The following is an 11143-nucleotide window of genomic DNA, read 5'->3' as shown; positions in this document are numbered from 1 at the left end:
AAATGCTATAGAAATGCTTGTTCTTCGAATTTTAAATTAATTTCGATAAATGTAGGCTGTTACAACACACACTGCGCTTTATTTTGGATTCGTTTAACATCGCTTAAGATCGTTAATAATCCCGTTCATTTAACGACGTTTCGGTGTCTTCCTTCCAGATATTATTATCTGAGACGAATACATTTAATTTTCGTTATTCCAAGCGGTACTAGTAACGTCGCGAGGTAAACGGCGAAGTAGCAGTGCATTTGTCGGAATTGTGTGTAATGAAGAACGTATAAGAAAAGAATACTCAGTGTTGTATCTCATAAAACGTTATATTTCAAAACGACGAGCTGCCCATCACGCGACTTCAGTACTTAATTATTTTTTGTAACGTACTTAGAGCGCGCGCCTACGCAAGGTCGCGCCGGTCGCGGGTCGCCGCGCTATCATTCGTGCTACGATGCTCGAACGGGCAGGCATGGGCGACACGGCACATAACGTTCCCGGCTGCCCGTCACTCGTCGCCACTGTGTTGCGTCCCAAAATGCAACAACTTCGTATAAATATTCAACGATTATTGTCTCACACTATTGATTTCTATTAACAATTAACCGTTTGCATCGCGTCTATCCATATTACGATTATCTATTTAAATAAGCAAATACGTATCGCGTGGTTTACTTATCAAAAGTAACAATAGGGGATGGAACGTATGAATAGCTGTTACGATGTTATTTTACGATGTCGGATGATAATTATTTTGTTAGTTAATTATTTATTTAATTAATGCGTGGATTCGAATATTTTTAGCGTCGCTCTTCAAAATTTTTACCTTCCGATTTAACATAATTTATCTATTATTTTCGGATTAATTACGTGGACTATAACGATCGAGTGATTAAACAAGCGGGAAGCGAAGTCGCAATATTTATTAATAATATATTTCGCAGGATTTACGCATCTATAATGTATCTCGCATGCAATATTGAATTTCGATTTTATATTTTCGGATAGTTTATTGTGGTTTTAATTGACCACTTGCTTGAGTTTATTAAATTATATCGTATCAGATAGTGTCAAAGTAAACTTCCTCTTACACGAGCGAGTTTATACACGTAAATACGGGGTTCGGCTATCTCGAGATATCCGAGTCATTCGCGTGCGATTAACATCGGAAATGCCATTCAAAGTGTCAAGTGTCGAATGCTATAATAGTAATTAGTGCGCGATTACAATTAACCGCGTTTTCACGAGTGTTGTGCAACCAAGCAGCCTAATAAAGAGTAGGAAACAGAACTTTGGCAACCATCAGGCGATGACCATGGGTGAGCGACGATAGATAATTAATCACGTATTATAAATATAATGTCTTATATCCCACTATCTTAGAACAGTCTAAATCAAATTGGCTTTAATATTTAATGTTTTTAAATATGTATATATATACATGTATATATTTTATTGTGTAATATATCTGATTTAGTCTAATCTTGGCTAGCCTATCCATCTATATTTATTAATAATTTTGTTTTATATTGTTTTAAATTAAATAAAATGACATGAGATCTAATAAATTTTTTTTTGTTGCGGAATAGAAGAATCTTTTATATTAAAATATTTGATGTTCAAATAACTCTAAACGTTTCCTACTACTAATTGTAAAAATAATACTAATAGCACACTGGCAATATAATAAAATCTTTATTTGAAAATTAAATGTATATCGAGAAAAACCTAAGTTGATATAAAAACTTATTGTACAAAAAGTTTAATTTTTATTTTGAATCTCATATCATTTCTGGCTGAACATCATTAGACGTGACATACTGCAAAACTTTGAACATCGCAAAAAGTAACTGACTGAAGTTTCTTTTTGTTTATGAGTCTGTCTGTTGATTCATAATTCAACACTTCGTAATGTTATTGTTATTATTCAGTGCATTCGTTTTGTAGGCCAAACGATGCCACATAGGATGCGTACATTGGCTATAAATAAAATACTTTTGTAACATAAAATATACAAACAATTTATACAATATTTAATAAATTATACCGAATTTTTTAAATATAGGGAAAATTCCTCTAACAACGGACGGCACCTAATACCGGACATTAGCTATATCTGTAATAGTTGAATCGCTACTGAACCGTTTTTCCGAGGGGAATCCCCTCTACGGTTTACGCGGAAAAATGGCTCAGTAGCGATTCAACTATTACAGATATAGCTAATGTCCAGTATTAGGTGCCGTCCGTCGTTAGGAGAACTCCCCTACATGTCTACATAAATATCTCTCAATTAATTATATTATCAAGTATGATTAATATTTAAACATCTAATGTTTAAGATTTAATATTCTTAAAGACAATTTTGTATTAACATTGTGTTGGTATACAAATATTTAAAAAACGATGATTATATTATATAATTCAAATGAAGCAATAGGTATGGCAAAAATAATCGATTATTAAACGAAATTCATACATAAATATAATTTATAGAATAAATTACAAAAGTAACTTTTGTAAATTATAATATTTACAAAGATTATATTTAATGTGCTTTAATAAATTCGGAATTCTTGAATCTAATAAATAAGTAAAATCAATAAACATAAAGTAAGAGCTAATATATAAGAGTATATATGTACAATTCTTAATTATAGTATATAGATATATTCAAGAAAAGTGGGAGATGTGCGTGGAAAAAAATAGGGTATGGTACAACCGTAGGATTCAATTAAAACAATAACAAATACATATATTTCTCGAAATGTGATACAATAGAGGTTTTCTCGTGTTGGTGGTCATATCTAATTTTTCTCATGTTTCTCATGTTTTATTTAAGTGGATCGGACGATTATTTAACGAAGACGCGGCGGTGTCCTCTATCTCATTTTCTTACCGTTCTATTTGGAGCAAAGCCGGCGGCCGCGTCTGTCTCTCGCGCTGCTATATAACTCTCTACTATTTTATTTATTACTATTTTTATTTTATCGAATTGCGATGTGTGTGTCAATCATGCTAACGCGCTTCTTATAGGCCAATAACTTGTGCCGAGATCCACGTCATACCGCACACTCAACATCATTAACAACGTTGAAAAAAAAAAAATCGAGAAAGAGATCAATTCAAGTATTTCTATCGCTAATACGAGCGATGGAAATTTTGGCAAAAACATTCTCTATGATTCGAAGTCATTTTTGGTATTTAGAATTCGTGTCAAATTCACGAATAAATTGTAAAAATTAAAAAAAAAAATCATTTTCCTTATCTAAAATCTATAAAATTTTGCGTTGCCTTTAATGACGGCGAGTGTGCGTGACAAGCAACACGCATACGCGAGCTGGCTATTGGCTCGTGTTAAAACTTCAAATAGATATTTGCAGATAAACTGAAAAACTTCCTTGCAGTCTACATTATACTCTTAAAAAACATGACGTGAGAAACTTCGTATACAATCAAACGCGAAATTCTGTTTTTCCCGCTATTACGCTTTTTTCGCAGTACCACGCTACCTTTTTCCGTTCAATTCAGTTGCGTCGAGATAACAAGCCATGCAGTAGCTGTTTTCAGATAACATACGATATGATTTATTTTCGAAAAATAAAATTTTGTGCCGCTACTAAAATTACAACAGTCTTGATCATAAGTATCCCCAATTTGTCGCATTTTTTTCTTTTTAAAAGCTAAAGTAAGAAAAGCCAAAGGATGACTAACGAAATATTAACATTGTTATAAAAATAAATATTATTTGTCAATAAAACTATTTTGTAATTTATTTTTTTCTTGGATATAGAACGTTTACGTCAATTTGTGCTTCATACTTATGGCCAAGGTTGCATATTGGGCGATACAATTGGGCGAAGACGTTCGCTAAATCTGCCGACGCAAGAAATCGATTTAATAATTCATCACGCGGAATTCTCCGTTGTTATAACGCAGTATTTTTCCGTTAGAATGTGCAAGGCAATCGTGAAGGACTGTAATCGGACGATTTCGTGCGCGACTTTCGGCAAATCACTTAAACAAGTATGAGACACCGCGAACATTCGGATCATTGTACTCGCGCATCAACATACAGTGGCCTGTGTTCGCAAAAAAAAAAAAAGGTTCTACGAATTCGACGAAATTATAATTACGTATTCAATTTTATTCGTATATAAGAAACGCGTATGGAAAATAATTAACGCAGTAAGTGGATGTACAACACGCTCGAAAGGTTCGAAGGATATCGCGAGGATAAAACGGTATGTTTTCGACGAAATTGTCCCGCGTTTTAAAGCCGGATTTGCCGTCGATCAAAACGCGAGGTTGAATTGAAAGTTACCTCGATTCTCTTATCCTCTCGGCCGATAAAACGACGTCGTGTGTATAGAACGCGTCGGTGTTTCGCGTTTGCGCATCGAGTGCCTCTCTCGTGTTGAAAAAAAAAAAACCAGACTAATTACGTATCGTCGGTACGCGAATCTCGAACGAAAGTAAAAGAGTTGCTTCGCCCTGGCGTCTGTACAATCACTTTTTAAAAATCGTGTGGCGATTACAAGTCTCGCTCGTCATTTTGGTTACTCGCCCACGCTGTTGAAAAAACGCACGGTACATCGGTCACTATTATTGTCACTAAATTTTTGCAACGAGCGTGAATCGCTCTACGTTTAGGTGTCGTTTCAATCTCGCGTTGATCTGTACAATATAGATTCTCTCTCTCTACAGCTATAAATTTTATAGCTATTTCATAAAAAGCGCATATCTCCTCTCATCGGTTCCACTTTCGCTCTCTCGATCGCCGTCACCGATTCTCACGGTGATGGAAAAATAAACATCTAAAAACTTAAAAAGAAGGTAAAGGGGGAGGGGGAGATGAGGCCAGTGCACGCGAGCCTGTGCAGCTAGCTTTACATTTAAGCACGATGGTCGTATCTTCGTGTCGTGTACATGTAACAATATTTTTTTTACTCTTACGCCGACGCCTACGATTAACCCCCCGACGATGCACGCGCACCTATCTGTACTGGGAGGCCACGCGATCCGATCGTCGGACACGGTAACGTCTTTTGTTTTGTCTCAAGTTCCGCTGTTTTTTTGTTTTTTGTTTTTTTTTTTGTTGATAAAAACCCCCCCGTCAAAGAGCGACGCAGCGCTCGTAACCGTTCGCTCGTCAGAATGACACGAATGCGTCTTAAAATAGATTTTAACAAGAGGGTGTCCTGTACAAAAGGGTTTGTTCGCTACGCAACAAATGTGATATCTCGGGATGGGCCCGTCCGTCGTTCGTGCCCCGAGCGCCGCCAGCGCGGGCGAATATTTACGAAAGAAGAAAAGGGATAGAGTCGCGTCGCGACGCCTTCCGCGCACTCCACAAGTGCACTCCTCGCGTGGCCGGATTAATTTCGCTATACACGCTAAAATTGAGATAGAGAGATAGGTAGATATAGAGATAGATAGATAGATATAGAAGAGAAAGATAGAAAGAGAGAGAAAAGAAACGATGAAAACGAAAACACGTATCATCTATCTTACGATTAAAACAACTAGAATCACTTGTGTACCATCACCACGTGGGATACGCTACAGTAATTAACGCATTCTCGGAGAACCAGGATAATTGAACCCGTGCGCAGAAAAGCGTCGTGTTCTCCTAACTATCATTCTCGCCTCCGCTCCATGTCGACCTAACGATAATAGCTCTTTACGTGTGTGGCAGTGCTCAGCGCCGACGAGATTCGTCTTTCCTTCGCCGTAAAAGTACGATTTCAAGAATCTTATGTCTCTCTTCTACATACGTAAGCTTATCCCTCGTGATAATTCAATCCCGTCGTAAATGTATGGCTCGCTGGGTAAATCTGAGATGACTCGAATGCTGGCGAAAATCGACGTGTCTCGTCGTGCGCTGCATGCGCAGATTTATTTTACGTGTAACGAACGCATCTCCTTCCTCAAACGCATACTCATGTATATTGTGTATATTTTATATATACATATACACACACACATATATATATATGTTTTTATGTATATATGTATATTCATATGTGTAACGCGCACGCGCGTGTGTATGTTGTGTATATAATCTAACTATACATATAACTATTTACAAGTGGAGTTTTCTAGAGCAGGACAAGGAGCGAGGACTCAATAAGAATTTTATTCGAGAGTAAGGGAAAGAGAGAAAGAGAGAATGATAGAGAATAGGATCTTCTGGAGATTTTCTGAGAAAGTTGGTTGTGTGTCGGCTTCTTTTTTTTTTAGGGCGGCGGCAGTCGGTACGGGAGTTGGTGGTATTTCGTCAACATGCTCTCTCCGCATCCCCTTCGCTTCCCATCGCGGAGGCGAAGGCTGCTATGTGCTGCGACTGTAAGCGAGGGAGTTGTTGTTGTTGTTGCTGCTGGGTGCGCGATTGCACCCTCGTGTCCGCGTCTCTCTCTCTCTTTGCGTGTCGCTCGAGCTGGTGCATGGTGCCGACGACGGGGGTGTTAAACGTCCGTGTACTTGCTCAATTTGTCGCGTAGCAACATGTTCTCGTTTTTTAACCGGTCCAGCTCCTGCCGCAGACCCATGTTCTGCAAATGAAGCGAGAACGTGAAAATTCGGTATCTTCTCTTTTAAATAAAACGAAGACATTTATTGTAATTAAAAATCGACAACTTTAGCAAATATCAATTTTGTATTTCAATTATTTTAATTATTAAAACGACAAATTTTTGAAATAACTGCATCAACCTCGATAAAAGAATTGATATAAGCAGTCCACGATGTAGCCAGTAGAGATCATTTTACTTTCGCTATATTTTTTTATTTCGACATTTTCGACGAGAAGTCTGAAGAAGCTCGATTTTGTTTAATCTTTTCCGAGTCGTCAGCCTTATATCTTTAAATATTTTCCGATAACTTTACGAAACACCTGTATTGGCAGATCTGTGGTGCGGTTTCAAATTTCCAGCCGTGAGAAAACTTACCTCTTTCTCGAGGAAGCCGGCCCTGAGTGCTATCTGGTTCTCCTTCATGCGACGCGCGTCTCGCGATCGTTTCGCTGCCATGTTGTTCTTCCTACGACGCGCCCAGTATTTGTCATCCTTCAAGTCATCCGGAACGAACTGCGGCCGCAAACGGAAGAGAGAGAGAAAGAGCATAAGAACATTAGAACAGCTCGTATTCACTTACGTATAGTGAAAAACGCGTATGGTTCGATGAGAATTCAATTTATTTCGATAGCCGGTAAATTTGCGCGAAAGCCAGCGACGCTAACGGCAATACAATTACATAGGCTTACCTGCTTCCGCGATTTCTTGATCATAGGTTGGGGTTTGAGCTCCTCGTCAGAGAAGGCCCGGGTACGTGGATCGAAGTCTCGCCCCGATGAGGCCATCGAGAGCGCTACAAGAGACAAGCCATATTGTATTCGTGTCGAGTCCTCGGAATCTGTTGCGCGGAAGGGGAACAATCGACAATGTCGACGTTAGTCTAGTTTACTGTGATGTGCTCGACAAGCTCGACGTCACCGCGATACGGATTCTGAGATAGCGTACATATATTTTCTTTTCTCTTTCTCGCTGTAAAAAATACGGCGACTATTATTTACGTCAGAGCGCCGCTTCTTCATACCTTTCTTTCGTCGCTCCGTTTTTACCTCGCTTACTTTCAATAAAACTTTCCATTTATGACTTTCTACTGCATTTCTCTCTTACTCTACGTGCTCTTGTACTTTATCTTTCTTAATTTACCAAATATTTCATACTTGTACGTAATATGTTATATATTGAGCATTCCCCGTTTTCTAAAAAAAAAAAAAAATATTCGATACCGATACTTATGGACGACATTAGAGGTCTGAAATTGTTATCCTTTTATATATGAAATCGCGTGAAATACACTTCTCAGGATCTCGATATCGCAAACGACAGCTACGACGAGGAATAAAAGTGAGAGAGCGAGAGGGCTATGTATTTTACTTACTAGAATCCGCGGGAGAGGGTGGGTTCAGGGTGTCCGGCGAGCAGCATTCGCTCGGCGACGGTGATCTCTCGCGCTTGGTAACTGGTTCCAAGTGTAGACCCGCTGGTCCCTGGTGTCCGGCGGCCTCGGTGTTGTTGATTTTATGAAGCTGGCTACCTTGCATGGCGCCTTGTCCACCGCCGGCCACACCGTCGACGGGGATGCCATTTTCGGAAAGAAACTCATCAAGATCGACGTACTGTCAACAGAGGTCTGAGGTGTCAATTCCGAGATGACTTCCCGGAGCTTTGTCAAGCAAGGTCTATCTTATAATTATAGGCGGACGTCTAGAATCCGCATTTTTAACGGAACCACAAATAATAATAATATATAAATAATTATATACGACTTTATATCGATACAATTAATAACGAGTCCAAAGATGTATTTTACGTTAATTTAGAATTGAGGAATCAACACTAAAGCATACAATCGGTTAATATTTTGTCGACGTGTACAAATTCTCTAAAGATCCGTAATATTAATAATATGAATATGTTTCACAACTGTGAAGTCCACACTCCATATACTGTTAATTTTGAAAAGGCTGCACATAAAATCACTTCCAAGCGGAACTTTTGAATGTTGAACGAAGAAATATGCTTTCGCAGAAAAATGTATTTCTATTTCATTTTGCACTTTATAATTTTGCCCCGTTTCTTTATCGAGATTCAAGCGGCGTATCGCGATGGAAGGAAACGCAAGCGGTGAAAGTTGGCGAAAGGTTTGCGAAGAATTTTATATGCTTTTCCAAAAATTACATTTATTTATACAATGTATTTGTAAACCGCACAGAAAGATTTTAATTATTAATTATCATACATATATGCCCATATATGTAGCAATCGTATATAAATTAAGACGATGAATTGTTCACGTAATATTACACGCAATTGAGTATTGCTTCCTTCAGAAGATAGACAAGTTTCGCTATTCTATAGAGAGTTATCTAAAAGGATATACTTTTTTTGATAAGCCGTTCAGATAGTTTGGTTAAAAATAATAATGGAGATAGAAAAGAATAGCCGAAACTTCCTCGATTCCGCCGAGGCATAACGGAGAAAGCGACCGCTATCGTCGCGATTGCACAGCGGCTTAATATTCGGCTTCCCGGTTTCTCGACCCAGGAAGGCGAATTATAACGGAGCAAGTGTTACAATGGTCCGCTACATTGATTTTTTTTCATTCAATAACGTGGCGTGCGTATACAGCAATTTCCGGGATGTACAATATATATGAGTTTTGCGGAGCGCAATTTCCAAAATCAATGCTATTCCAAAGAAAGATACAAATGGCATTAAAAAAGAGACAATAACGTGCCCCGTTATCACGGTAAGTAATAGAAAATCACACAAAGAGGACATAGATTGCGTCAACGAATAAATAAAATAGTATTACAATTCGAAAGACAAAACGGACGACACATGATTAGTTTTCAGTTTCCCGATTTTGTTTTATGGAATTTTGGGATTAAATTCAGCCAAATTATAGGCTTACCGTATCGCGCCTTTATACATACATGGTTTAATACCTTCAGGTCGGCATCGTAAGGCAGAGTTTTGTCCCAGAGATTGGGCCCCAGAAAAGCGGCCTGCGCTTCCACGTTGCCCCAAAGTTCGCCGTCGGCATCCTTCTTCTCCTCTGGCCCATCTTTACCTTGTTTCCCTGCAAATTCAATTTTGTTTGATTATATAACAATATTCGTAATTTTTAATTACAATTCTTACAATTAGACCGATAAATTATTTTTATCGATAATAATGACAATATTATGTACAAGATCAGCTGTTGTTCCATTGTGAGGAACCATTTCTTTTTTTTTTTGTATTATTCATGTATTTAGATCGCGCGGAATTTACGACCATTGGAGACAATCTTTTTTGACGGTAATCGGACACGTGGAGATACTGAGAATGCTATTGACAAGCAATCTATACATTCGCTTTTGTACAATGCATTCTTCTTTCCCAAAACTTCCGGTACGCAGAACGCGGTTTTTTTTTTACCGCAGCACTCATCGTACAATGTGTGACAATCTGCAATTGTACACATCTTCCGGTTTTCTATATGTCTTTAGTATTTTTTCGTACAATTCTCTTAGACCTTATGAAGTTATGCTAACATATTATTAACGCAAGAAATATGAGAAATATTACACATATAAACGTATAAAAGAACCTGAAACTTAACGAGAATTTTTACAAGGTTTTTATATGTTATTTTTGTATAATGTTATGCATTATTCAACTATATAACGAGGCTAAATTCTTCATTGCATTGTTCGTAATTGAAATTCTCACGCGTAGAAAACGGAGAAAAAGAACATGAGATAGTCGGTAGCCTTGAAGATGCTCATCCAAAAATAGTAGACTAGCCAAGAGCATCGTCTTTTCTATCCCGCCTTTCTTCGTCTTCCTCTCTATATTTCATACGATATTATTCTTTTAACGTATTACAGTCGACGCTCATCAGTTATTAATAATCGTGAATTGCATCAATATGCAGCCACGAAATTTGTCATGTAGAAGTATGAATAAATTTTTTGGTTAAACTAGATTAACCGCGTGAATTATACACGTGCAGCACTCCCTGCCATACTTCTAATATAGTTCTGATTGTCTGTATTATTAAGATTTGACAAAATCGTTCGGTTATTTAGGTTCGTGTTTCTACTCCGATAGTCGTCGAGTCTGTGGGGAGTGTCGGGTCGACTGTCAAGGCTATGAGAACGTGCCTTGTCATGCTACGATGTTAGTTACTAAGATATCGGATGGTAATAAAAAAAAAAGGATTATGATAATTATAATGATGATGATGATGACGACGGTAATGATAATAATAACAATTATTACATTTAAAATGATGATGATGGTGACTATAATGGTTATGATTGTGACAGTAACGATATTGATGACGTAGGAGGATCATAATAATCGACAGCTACGTCCCGTAATATATATACTAAACAATCGCAAAGGTGAGTGATGTATATGTAAAGCAGTGAAATTTAGATCGCAATATTCTCGGATAATTCGTCTTAAGAATATGTTTGTCAGAATTTCTTGTTCGAGCCTTATATCGCGTAAAGTATTATACCAAGGGCAACGTAACTCTATTCGACAGTATGCTAATGCCGTCGCTTCTCCACTTTTTTTTTCACTTCGGTTTA

General features: G+C 37.8%; 1 protein-coding gene across 5 annotated transcripts in view; it reads right to left on the bottom strand.

Annotated features, from left to right (window-relative positions):
• Positions 1-2717: 2717 nt before the first annotated feature.
• LOC105452085 (thyrotroph embryonic factor) overlaps positions 2718-11143 on the bottom strand; it is a 72989-nt gene continuing 64563 nt past the window's right edge. For 2 of the 5 annotated variants that reach the window (XM_011692930.1, XM_011692932.1), the window contains 5 exons: positions 9494-9639; positions 7936-8173; positions 7253-7401; positions 6939-7076; positions 2718-6542 (listed from right to left, as the gene is read on the bottom strand). In XM_011692930.1, the coding sequence (XP_011691232.1) occupies positions 6456-6542; positions 6939-7076; positions 7253-7401; positions 7936-8173; positions 9494-9639 (758 nt within the window). In that variant the 3' untranslated portion in view covers positions 2718-6455. The remainder of the gene's footprint in view (positions 6543-6938; positions 7077-7252; positions 7402-7935; positions 8174-9493; positions 9640-11143) is intronic. The other 3 variants (XM_011692931.1, XM_011692934.1, XM_011692933.1) reach the window with 3 other exon arrangements.

Source organism: Wasmannia auropunctata, unplaced genomic scaffold (assembly GCF_000956235.1).
Source record: "Wasmannia auropunctata unplaced genomic scaffold, wasmannia.A_1.0 LD336038.1, whole genome shotgun sequence".
Lineage (NCBI taxonomy): Eukaryota > Metazoa > Arthropoda > Insecta > Hymenoptera > Formicidae > Wasmannia > Wasmannia auropunctata.
The sequence above is the reverse complement of the archived record's forward strand: the minus strand, read 5'-3'. Positions and strand labels throughout refer to the sequence as shown.